The 12,885-nt window shown below is 43.8% G+C and overlaps 1 protein-coding gene across 4 annotated transcripts in view; it reads left to right on the forward strand.

Moving 5' to 3' along the window:
• The window catches only part of CPNE6 (copine 6), a 438,030-nt gene that overhangs the window by 336,848 nt on the left and 88,297 nt on the right, over positions 1–12,885 (forward strand). For all 4 annotated transcript variants that reach the window (XR_011204812.1, XR_011204813.1, XM_069238206.1 and 1 more), the window contains 2 exons: positions 11,478–11,660; positions 11,923–11,997. Coding sequence is in view for 2 of the 4 variants with exons in the window: in XM_069238206.1 (XP_069094307.1) it covers positions 11,478–11,660; positions 11,923–11,997 (258 nt within the window). In the remaining 2 variants the exon portion in view is untranslated. The remainder of the gene's footprint in view (positions 1–11,477; positions 11,661–11,922; positions 11,998–12,885) is intronic.

The raw sequence follows: 12,885 nt of genomic DNA on the forward strand, positions 1-12,885 counted from the left end.
TAAAAATCCCTTCACCAAGCCTTAAACTCCCCTTTGATTACATATAACTCATCCCTAAAGTAGGCCCTAGGTGCCCACAGGCCAGGGGGCTGTGAAATTAAAAGGTTGGACATGGCGTGGCCGCGCAAGATGGCTGACTAGTAGCACTTTGGGGAGCTATCTCCGGCTATCTAATCCTAGGACTTTTTCTGCCTAATATACCCCCTTCAAGTCCGGAATAACTCCCTGGCACTAACCGTTACCATCCAGGTGATGATTTTGGAGCCTGAGCCCCAAGTCGTGGGGGCCTGTCAGAGGAGGCTGTGGTGGTAGTTTATGCTCTGGGCCCGGCTGGACTGTGAGACTGTGCAGCTGCACAAACCGGTTTTGCCTGGATTCAGTGCGGGCCTCCCTCACACTGGTGTTGGCATGGCCTCTGGCCGGTGAGAGACTTGGGACCCGCTGCGACTACAGTGCAGCTCCAGTGTAGTGGGGCGGGGCCTGAAGTGGTGTAGGCCTTCAGTGGGACAGAGCTATGCCACAGCTGCCTGTAGTGCCTCTGGGAAGGATGAAAACAAGGACCATTGCTGATTCAGCCAGGCCATGCTGCTGTGAGTAATTGGTTCACTGACCCCGGGGATATTGAGATTGGAGGTGAGGTGGTGCTGGGGGTACCTATTCAGCCTCACTGTGTCGGACTGGAGGTGGGCAGAAGCTGAGACCATGATTTTTGGTGGCCTGGGTGGTTGGAGCTTGAAGAGAGGTCTGTGGCAGGTGTAGACAATACAGGGTGGTGACTGTTGGATTGCCCTGTGGAGCGGACTGTGGCACCTGGGACCTCCTTGGTCAACCCCTTCTGATAGTGGTCCCAAGAGGAGCACATCACTTGGTGAAACAGTTGCCTGCACTATGCATGAGAGGGGAGTACTATGCCCTCCTATCATCTGCAGAGGAAGGGGCCTCACAAAGGAGACTGAGAGGAGATTTGAACACCAACTGGTGGGTGTCCCTCTGTCGCAGGGGAGCAAGTGCATTTGGGCCCACCCCCATTTGATGTTTGGGCTGGGTCTGATAGCCCTTGACTCCCTGGACCCAGGAGGGCGGACAGTGGTCGATTCTTGTCTTTTGGGCTCCGGAGTGGGATTCCGTTGGAGTAGACCATCAGGACCGGGGATGGGGGTGGGAGGAGGAGGGGTCGCACTGGGGCACTGTTATTCAGGGGAGAGAGATAAGCCCACTAAGGCCGTGCAGGCCAACAAGATTGACAATCATGCACAATTGCTGGCTCCAGAAGGTGCTGTGAGGGCAAGCAAGCAGTCCCTTCCTGTGGAGCCAGGGGCCCCTAGATGGCTGACATCATGGCAGAAATAAATGTTTCTCATGAGGCAATGCTTGTAAAAATTGACATTATGGCCATTGAGATGAACCTCCTCCGTGTACACTTTCATATCATATGGGAAAGAGTCTCCGAGGCTCAAGGGCATGTCACGGAACTTCAGCAGAAAGTAGCGGCCCTAACAACGATGGTGACGGAGATCCGATCACTAAGAACACGAATGGAGGAAAGGATTGAGGATGCAGAGGGGCACTCCAAGAAAAACAACCTTTGATTTGTGGGCTTCCCTGAATTTGCAGAAGGCAATTCGCAGAGTTGTTCCTAGAGAAATGGATCACGACTGCCCTGAAACCACAGCGACTCTCTAATTTCTTCACTATAGAGCGGGCCCGTCGTGTGTTGGCTCCTGCGCCATCATTGCCCTGCTGTTTAACTTTCGAGATGATGACGCATTATTGCGGCATGTCTGAGTCCATGGGACCCCCCCCAGTTTGAAGACAGGAATATCATGATTTTCCCAGACTACACCCGAAAGGAGCAGGAACTTTGTAGGGACTTTCAGCTGACTTAAAAGACAACTACTGGAGCGTGATCTCTGCTACAGCCTTATGTTCCCTGCAAAACTGAGGGTAAAACATAGGGGTAAAGTGTATTTCTTTGTCGTTCCTGAGAAGACGAATGACTGAATTGACATCCTGGGTGGAGTTCCACAGAGGTCACCTTGAACTGCAAGACAGCTGGTAGTGGTGCTGGCCATCGTACAATGCAATCATGCAGACGTTCAACGGATTCTGTGGCCCTCTCGGGTGCCTGACAATCTGGGAAAATCCTGGTTTGCCCTGACAGAACCTTAGAGCACTCTAATTGTGCGCCAGACACCCATGAATCATCTAGGGCCCAGAGGGGTGTCCATGATAATCTGAGCGATCATACTGATCTGGGCTAGAGGGATGATTGGAAGTGATGGAACTGCAGTTCCCAACTTTCTGTAGTCTTCTGTGCCTTAATGTATGTTTTTAGTTGCAGGCCTGTTCATCGCTCTGATGGAGAATGTGCTGGAGAATGCTACATGGACTACTTGATGTTAATGTAATGGTGTGGGGACTATTGATTGTTTTTTTACTGGTTTTTATTTTGGCTCCTTTGTTGCACTTGGGTGGCTCTTACGATATATGCTTGTGGGAGGTCATGGAGGGCTACGGTCCCGTTGGGGTGGTTTGAGTGCCCTCAGCCTTACTACCTCAGTGGGATGCTAGGCCCTCAGCTTGATGCAGATGGAGTGGTTGAGGCCTTGGCCTCTGGGGAGGAGATAGGGCAGTGGGTGCATAGTGTTGGTCTGGAAGTTCAGGGCCATTATTGTTTGCACTCACTGTTTGTTGGTGGGAAGATTTTCAAAGAAGTTCTTCTTGAGGGATGTTGGGTATGTAGTTGACTGGAATTGGCTTGACAGTACACGGACAGGGTGAATGGCACACTGCATGAGTGGGGGTGTGATGTATGAGTGGTTCACAGTAGGACTTGCACATGCAGTTTCAAGAACACTGTCTGGAAGTTCTTAACATGGGACGTTTGGGGCTTGGGAAACACAGTCAAAAGACATGGTTTACTCCTACCTGTGGTGGTATGGAGTTTCCGTGGCATTCTTGCAGGAAATGCATGCATGAGGGATTGCATCAAACAGTTGAGACGGAGATGGCTGGGCCACATTTTTGTGACCTCCTACTCCAGCTGTGCCAGAAGGGGGCTGATTTGGGTCCTGCCTGGAGTCCCCTTTGTGGTTAAGGGTGTGAAACTAGATTCTGAAGGAAGATAGGTGATCGTCTCGGGCACAGTAGATGCTAGAGACATGTGTTTGGTGAATGTTTATACCCCCAACATGGATGATTCTGGCTTCTTTGGGTGAGTGTTGAGTGCGGCTGCGGACCACATTGGTCCAGAAGTACGATTAGCTGATGATCTGAATTATTTGCTCGATCGTCTTCCCCAAGGGCTCATATCGGACCTGCAATGACAAACGCACTGAGGGAAGTTATGGGAGATCTTGAGTAACAGGATGTATGGAAGGTTTGTTTACCTCAGGGCAAAATACATTCTTGCTTTGTGCCCGCAACAGGTACCCATAGCCGGTTGGACTATTGCCTGATGTCTGGTGCCATCCAGTCTGTCTGATCATGGGTGGGCAGAGAGGCCCCCAAGAGTGCCACTATAAAGGCTGGGGGTTGCGGTGTTGACGGACCCAGTATTTGTGCATGCAGTGATTGAATGTTAGAACTCTATTTTACTGAGAACTGGAGTAGTACGAAGGCGAGAGCCGTGGAATGGAATGCTGTGAAGGTGGTATTGCGGGGGAGTGTCTGGAGGTGTCATATGGTGTGAAACAGCAGCTGTCTAGGTCACTAGATGATATGGAGAAGAAACTTAGAGCCTGACTTAGAGTTTGGCGGAGGGGATTACTCTGTCAGAAACGTGACAGATATCTAGTCCACCACATTACAATCCCATTATAGCCTATGGAGATCATAATACAGCGGATGGGAAATCCATCACATTTGTGAAAGAGCAAACGGTCCACCAAACTCTAAATAATGCTCTTAGTGTCCTGGAGGAGAGTTTGGCTGAGCAGCCGCAATGGTTGGGTGGGTGGAAAGAGTGTAGGCAGAATTTTCTGGATACGTGGGATTGACAGGATAAGTTTGTCTGTACTTGTTACAGACAATGCCTTCACATGGAGGGGGCTATGGCTAACAGGATGCTTGCATCACTCCTGTGCAGTGCAACACATTGCCCTTCTGTGGTGAAAGTTCAGAACACTCAGGGCAGGTTATATGTATGCAGCAGGTTAAAGCTGAAGTCCTCACAGGGAATCTACAAAATGTTAACGCACCGCTGTCCGATTCCATGCCCCTGGCAGGAGATGCATAACTTGCTGTTCTACAGTTGGCCTCCCTTCCAAGGGAGGATAAGAATAGCTTGGACACGCCCATAATCAGGGAGGAAATAATGGTAGTGATACTGGCTCTGGAGACAGCTAAGGCCTCAAGAGGGGATGGCCTGCTAGCTGAACTGTACCAACGCAGGGAAGGTGGTTTTGCGAACTGACTGCTAGAGCTCTATATTGAGGCCTACTGGAAAGATCTGCTGCCAGCCTCTGTGAGGGAGATGCTTGTTGGTATGTTGCCTAAAACAGATAAGGATCCTACGGAGGTGACTTCCTATTGTCCCCTCTCAATGATCAATGTAGATGTAAAAATCCTCAGTGAAATCTTGGCATCCTGACTACTGGAGCACCTTCTGCAGCAGGTACATGAGAACCAATGTGGCTTTATACCAAGCAATACCATCCTGTGTGACTTTTGGAGGCTGTCATTGATCATGCATGCCCCCTTTCTGGAAGATGACCAGTATGCAGTAGTGCTGCGTGATACAGAAAAAGCTTTTGACTCTCTGTCATGGGAATTTTTGTGGCAGGTCCTATGGAAGGTCGGCATAGGGGAGCAGTACATAAATGGGTACAGTTTTTATATAGCGCCCAAGTGGTGAGAGTGCGAGTGGGTGGGACAGTATCATGGCATTTTTCCTCCAGACATAGCTGCTCCTTGTTGCCCCGACTTTTTGCACTGGCAATGAAACTCCTGGTATGAGGGTGCTCTCGGTGCTGCAGGGTTTAGGAATTTCAATTGGGGAAATCACACACATGGTCTTCTTATATGCTGATGATTCCTTGGTCTATCTGCACCAGCCGACATACTCTGTCCCCCTTATGCTGGTTGCCCTTGCCGAATTTGGTGATGGGTTATGAGTTAATCATACCACATCTAATATGTTCCCATTAGGGGAGATAACTGGACGGCAGGTGCAGGATCTGCCCTGTTTGGGCCATCCTTGCGTGACGACGGGCGTCCGGTATCTTAGGATCAGAATAGTGCATGGTACAGCAGTGTTTGAGGCTTCAACTATAGGTAGAATGCTAGAGGGGTTAAAACTCACAGTGAAGTTCTGGAACACTCTCTGGTTGTCATTGATGGGCAAGCTGATTTTGGCAACAATCATTGTACTGCCACACTGCCTGTATGTCTTTCAAGGGGCCCTGTTCGAGCTCCCTTGGAAACATTTTGCTGAACTACACAAACTGATTATAGATCTCTAGTGGGCCTTGGGGAGAAAGAGAGTTAGTTTGGCCACTTTCAAGCACCCTTGGAGGAAGGGAGGTATTGAATTACCTTGCCTAAATCTTTAATTTCTTGCGGCTCAGTTGCAACTTGCAGTACATTGGTTTGATGAAGGGGAGAATTGGGTGCGGAGACTGTTAAGAGGTACCTGTGATAGTGTTTCTTTGCCTGAGCTTTTGATGATGGGGGCAGGGGTTCCTGCCTCATTGCCATATATGGTCCGACAAGTGAGCAAGGTATGGGAGAAGAAAGTGAGACTTGTATTGCATAGGGCCCTGTATGCAGCTGATTTGAAGATACGGACATTGCACCAATTTGGGCTTATGGCACGGACCATGTTGATTGATAAATTGGTGAGCCCGCAGATGTGAATACCTGTGTGACTTATACCCAAATGACAGGATTATTACATTGACAGATGCCGTAGAATTGGCTGCATTGGGATCCAGACAGTTTTTGAAGTTCATTACAATTGCAATGTGGCCAGCAGGATATGGCCTTCTTTCCCTGATGTCCCTCAGGAGTCTCAGAATTTGAGAACACTATTGAATATGGCTGGGGGCCGAAGATTTATCTTGCATGTATATAGGGTGCTGAAAGGATGAGCAACTTACCGGTACACACCAGATGGCATGAATTAATGAGGGCACCTCTTTCTGCTAAGGAATGGGAGGGAGCTCATGAGGGCAAGGGGACCTCTTCAACTGCGAGGTTTAATATGCTCCGCTATAATGTAGTTCATCAGGTGTACCTCACTCCGAATACTCTGTATGCAGTTTACCCAGGGCAGTGGTCCTCCTGTCCCCACTGTGCCAGGCAGAGAGCTGACTTTCTGCATATGTCTTGGCGATGTCCGAAATAGATACCTTCTGGAGGACAATATTGGACTCCTTGAATGTGGTCAAAGGGTGATCCCTTCCCAGAGATATTGGCCAGCCCCGGCTGGGACTGATCCGGGTTCAGAAAAAGAAGTTCCTCCTGTTGGGTCTGAGGCTGGCTAAGGGAAGAATAGCCATCAGGTGGTTATCTTCGGCCGCACCAAAAAGGTGCGATTGACTGAGAAATATGACTGAAAGGGCAGTGGCCAAAGAAAGCCATATGCAAAAACACGCTGTGATAACAAACTTACCGATGATCTGCAGGCCTGTGCGGCAATACTTGCTGAGCTATTGTAACCCCTGAATAACCTGCCCCCATGAGCTATGAGTTAGGTTGCTTTTGTTCGCTGACTTTGATCATGTTTATTTTTTCATGTGAAAAACGTGTAATATTTTGTAAATGCCAATAAAAACGTATACTAAAAAAAAAGTTGAACATGTACTTGTAAATGTCCTGGTAGTGAAAACTCCTAAATTTGTTTTTCACTGCTATGAGGCCTACCCCTCTCTTAGAATAACATTAGGAATTACTTATCACATTTAATGAGCTGTAATTTACTATTGGGAGCAAGTAGCGCTGTCATGTTTGTTTTCTATGAAATTGAAATGATACACCCTGTTTAATGATAAAGTCAGATTTTCCATTACAATTTCTAAAATGCCACTTTTAGAAAGTGGAATTTTCCTGCTCTTAGGCCTTTTTGTGCCTGTAGCCTGCCTTGGGTCACGTGACTAGGTTAACCTGGCAGACTTTGTGAATTCCTCCCAGACAGTCACACAATAGAAGGATTAGGTGTGCCTGAATGGGCAATCTGCTAACAGGATGGGGAGGTGAGGCTGAGCACAGTCCCACTTGCAATTGAATAGCCTGTGCTCTGCCTTCACACACAGGGCCTACCGACCCCACATTTTTGCTGCATCCAGCTTGGAAATTTCATGCACTCCAAACCAACTGTTTAGAAGCTCCTGCACCTTCCAGAACCAGGGAACTGGGGTATAAAAAGGGGACCTAAGACCCCAACTATTCAGCACACTTCGGGACCTGTGGATGCTCTAGCAGGATAAAGGACTGCTGTGCTGCTGGAAGGACTGCCACAATGCTGGGCTACTGCTCTGAAGGGCTGCTGACCTGCTGGATTGCAGCCCTGTTGTCCTACTGCTCTGCCACCTTCTGTCTGGGTACAAGGACAGGATCTTCATCTGTTCCAGAACCTCGGGCGTGACTCCCAATGGCTAGTTTGCTGACCTCCTGTCCAGAGCCACAGGTGCACCAAAGGCTTTCTCTATCCTAAACCTGAACTTAAACCTACATCTACACCTAGCCTGAGTGAATCCTGACCCTAAAAGAGGTCCCCCCCAAACCCTAACACTTGGAAGTAGTGCTAAAGGTGCCTTAATAGCCAAAATCCAAAGTGGGATCATTTTTTACTAGAAAGAGCTCTGACAACCAGGAGGAAACTGGGGCCAACCTTCTTGCCTATCCATCTGAGGTGCATTGCTAGTCCGATTGACTTTGTGGCTCCTCCGGCTACGTTCTTCTCCACAGCAGCAAATCTTTTTCAGTGTCCTTCATCGAAGGGGTATTCAGCATCATGGAACTGTCTACGGCTACACCCCTCTGCCGCACCCCACTGGAGATTTTTACCTTGCATTTCAGAGGCTGAGTTCGAATGTGGAACTCTTCACTGTGGCTTTGACCCAAAGCTATCCGACAATGTTGCTTCCTTCTCGGACACCTCCTGCAGCCTTGTCTCAATGAACTTTTACATTCTCAGATTATTTTCCTCAGAATTTCTTCTAAGTCTGAAGGTAAGCACTGACCAGGCCCAATCCACTTTCTGTATCCAAACCACACTATATTGCGGTCAGACATATTTTTCGACTTTGAACAAGTGTTGCGCGACTAGATGTCTGCGCTTGGCGCTATGAACGTTTAAGCGCCCGATTTTACTAAAAACTTCAAAAATACTTCAGACCTCTTGTTCTACTGATTGGATGTTCGTTGGTTTAGTGTCAGCTAATTTATTAATGTGGAGCCAAGTCCAATGCCGCCGCACGTTTTTCACTGGGCTCAAAAACGCGTAATGGGGCTGGTGGGGTGTCCACCAGCACCTTGGCAGTCTTTTCATCAGGAGTTTGGCAGTCAGGTTTTTCGGACTGCCAAACTCATAATCGGCCCCAAAGTAATTAATATAAATCCAGTTTAACCAACATTAGGGAAAATGTTGGATTTGAGAAGATTAGATTTTCTATTCCCACTCCAATCTAAGCAACAATAGAGAAAGTGTTTGACTCTGAAGGGTTTAGATTTACTATCCACACTCAGGTCTAATCAACAATGGGGAAAGTGTTGGATTTTGGAGGGGTTGGATTCACCATTCCCACTCCACTCTAAGCAGCAGTAGGTAAAGTATTGGACTTCGAAGGATTTAGTTTTATTGTTCTCACTCCAGTAACACTTGGGAAAGGGTTTGAGTTTGTAGCGATTACGCATAACATTCCAAATCCTAATCATGTTTACAAAACATTTAAAAACATAAGATAAAATGATGAAATCATTTTATATATAAAAGATGAATACTATAAAATTTCAGAAAAAGGTAAAAAATAAAAACTTAATAAAAATAAAATTCACTTCCCTACCAACAAACAAAAACACATACAAAGAATAAATACAACAATATTGAAATAAAAATATTCCTTAAAGAACAACAAATTAAATAAGAAATACAAATTTTACATATATTATGATTATAACACATACCAATAAACTAACAAATAATTAAAATAAAACATGTAACTGATATAAGTGACCTATTAAATTATGCATACTTTAATATTAGTTATTGTTAGCTATTATTAGCTACTGAATTAAATATCACAAACAATTAAATTTAAAAAATTATAGCGTTAGTAACTTCCCACAATGTTCCCCCGCAAAACGTTGCTAATAAAATATGAATATTTAACTAAAATGTAAGAATTAAAAAATACATTAAAATTAAGAAATGCAGATGGTTAAAACCATAAAATAACAATTTACATAAGTAATAATCAATAAAATGTTTCATTGAATACCGAGATCTTTATAATTTAATTAACTTTCCACCCTATTCTCCTTCAAACTCAATAGCTCGCTACTAATATATAAAATATTAAAAAACAATATAAAAAGTAGAATATGCACTAAAATAATACATTACACTTAATTACACTTAAACACCTAAAATAACAATTAAAAAACAATTTACATAATTATTATTCAATTTAGAATAAAAAATCATCATTACATTTAAATAAATTTTTATCACATTAACCTCCCACTTTATTGCCCTAAAGACTCAACAGTCCACTGCCACAGTATAAGTACTAATTAAATGTAAAACAAATTATCACTTAGAATTCCAATCTATATTTTGAAAAATGATTAGCCATTCTACTAAGAACACTAAGCCCTAGAATTAGTATTTTAACTAAAACACATTAAACTAATCAAAAACATTTATTACAATTATATCAAGCAATATTAGAAACAGCAGTATTCTTAGCAACGATATTATACAGTATACCAAAAAACTATAATCTTGCTTTCAATTCTTTTTTACACAATATTTTTGTTGTCATAGTATTTGTGCCACAGTATTTATGTCACACATTATTTCATCCATCCTTGCCTTGCATTTGTTTGTACTCTCCCTGCATATATTAAAAGATGTTTTCATTAATGTCAGTTACTCACAAGTTTTTGCCTACACTTACATATACACATTTTCAATAACCAAACAATGTATATTTTCTACTCATGGTCATAGCAGCTTATCCCTTCTCAAAGAAGATCTCTTTGTTTAAGTGTTCCCACCAGTGTATCCAGTCCAAGAGTAACAACATCAATGTAGACTTGTCCGCAAGTAGGCCTTTTGTATTTATTTCAATCTATCAACAGAATTCAGATTCAAATATAAACTGTTGTGTTTTCCGGAGCCAAAAGAGGAAAGCAGTGGTGAAACCAAAGATAGCCAGATGGGACCGGCTCTGTAACTAACTCAGTTACAAGGTGGCAGTGGCTATTATGTACCGCTCATTTCACAAGTAATAAGTTAGCTACATCTGCACTTCCAAGGGGTATCTGACAGGGGCACCCTGCTAGTTGCTTCTTACTTTAAATACACAATGTTTGATATAATCAGAAGCATGTCGGTTAAAGTTCATTAGTTAAAAATTATTTTGTTGGCTTCCTCTGATCCTTCTATTCATTTAGGCATTGCTATGGAAGCCTTTCAAAGATGATGACTATGTGGCTAGAAGTACCTGTTAGTTACCACTATATTTGATATATCATGCACAGTGATTGTTGACAGCAAAGGGTCTATAGCAAATCTTTTTTCTGACTGCAAATTTATAAGCATACTTGAGTAAAATATTCCTCTAAGTCCTCTTCGTTTGCTACCCTGCAGCTGTGGAACTCATTTGGAAGTCAAATATTTCCTGATCGGAGCTTTTGCAAAAGTTAAAAACAAAAAAAAATCCCTTTGTTCTTTCGTTAGTTGAGAATTCGAAGTTATGTTGGGAAATTGTGATTATTTGTTGGGTGTACCCTGCAAGGTTATTTTGATTTTGAAATTGTATTTCATACTAGCATCTATCATGTAACCTTTTTACTGAAGTATTTTATTTTATGTATTTTTATACAGCGCCCTGTTCCAAATGTGGTTGATAAAAGATAAAACTATTCAATAATAGTCATTTTCTAGGAGATAGTCTGTCTTGACACAGATTCCTCCTCATCATCATATTTCACAGCTTGTGAGGGAGTGATTTTGTCTTGAGTTACACTGAGCCCATTCTCTTTATGGTTGCCTCTATTGAGATTGCATAATAGGCAGAAATTACATTACTGGTGGCCATTATTACAGACTCCCAGAGTCAGCGCATCATCTCATCCATGGGAGGTAGTGATGTAAAAATTTGCCAGATCTAGAGCTAGGGTTAATTAACCAACAACGAGGTGGGAAGAAAGATTTCCCAAAAAAGTGTTTTCAAAGATAACTAGTTCTTTCCTTCAAAGGCACCAAGTCTAATATATAAAACCTACCTGTTGTTTTCCCTTCTCTATAGGTGGACAAAACTGAAGTGATCAAGAGCACATTGAGCCCAGTCTTCTCCAAAGTCTTTGCATTGGATTATTTTTTTGAAGAGATGCAGAGCCTTCTTTTCGAGGTCTATGATGCTGAGGATTCCTCTAGTGTTGGCAACAGGGATGACTGCTTTCTGGGCTCTGCTGAGTGCACCCTTGGCCAGGTTTGGGGCATTAATCCATCCATCTAATATGCATTGCTCATGAAGCCACACTTTAATTTATTATTGTTCTTTTTGCTGCACACATTTCTCTGGTGCTAAACAGCACACCTGGCTCTCATTTGTTCCCTCTACTCTGCTGTTTTCATCTCTTCCATTCTCTTGTTATCATCAATCTCCTCAGGCACCCCTATTGCCTCTCTCTTTTCCATCAAATACATTTTTTGTTATTATACTGTTATTTCTCACCCAATTTTCTTCTCAGATTGTTTCACAGACCAAAGTGACCAAATCGCTGCAGCTGAAGAATGGGAAAATAGCTGGAAAATCTACTATCACAGTATGTATGTATGGTGTCACCTCATCTCACCATCTCCTTTATATATTCTCCCCTTCTACTTCCCTTTTCGTTCCATCCACCTCTCTCCTGCTGTCTTATTTCGTCTTCTGTCCTCTTTCCACCTATATATTTCTCTTACCCTTTTCTCTATCTTCTAGTTTTCATTCCCGGTCACTTAAAACACTTTCACGTATTTGCTATCATCTAGCTCAATTCCATTTTCTTAGTCCTTAAATTGCTACCTTTAGCTTCACCCTCATTCTTTCCCTCTTCCTGCCCTTCACAGTCATCCATTTTCTACCATCTTTCTTTTTCTTTCGACCTTACCCTTTTTAGGTCTTGGCCACACACAACTTAGCTGTCTTTGGGAAGACCTGTTGTGTTCAGCACATTACATATACTTACAATGGGCTTTTGGCTAGCTCAGGACTCAATTTTTTTTCTGTCTGTCTCACTTCCCTACTCTAATTCAATGGCTTTTCAAAATATTCTTGTATTTTTCCCACCTAACACCATTTCAGTCTCACTGCCTGGATTGGTTGAGGTATCGTTCACCCACTGTCTTCAAACCTTCCATTAAAATGCGCGTGAAGGACTTTTTTGCCGCTTTTTTCCTCTATGCTGCTCTGTCTCCTCTTCCTTATTCATCCCTGTCTCATTTACCACCTCATCCTCTTTGACACCCTTCATCCAGTCTTTTCTCTCCCCCAAGCCCACTCATTAGTTTTTGGACATCTGCCGAACTCTCACATGCAGCCATCCAATTTAGTTTTTTACTTTTTCAAGTTGGCAGCAGGGAGTGTGTATGTGCACAAAGATGCAGTAGACATATGCAACAGTGTTTTTTTTTTTAATTTTTACTAATCCCATTCACTGATAGCTGTTGTG

The sequence above is a fragment of the Pleurodeles waltl genome, chromosome 6 (genome assembly GCF_031143425.1).
Source record: "Pleurodeles waltl isolate 20211129_DDA chromosome 6, aPleWal1.hap1.20221129, whole genome shotgun sequence".
Lineage (NCBI taxonomy): Eukaryota > Metazoa > Chordata > Amphibia > Caudata > Salamandridae > Pleurodeles > Pleurodeles waltl.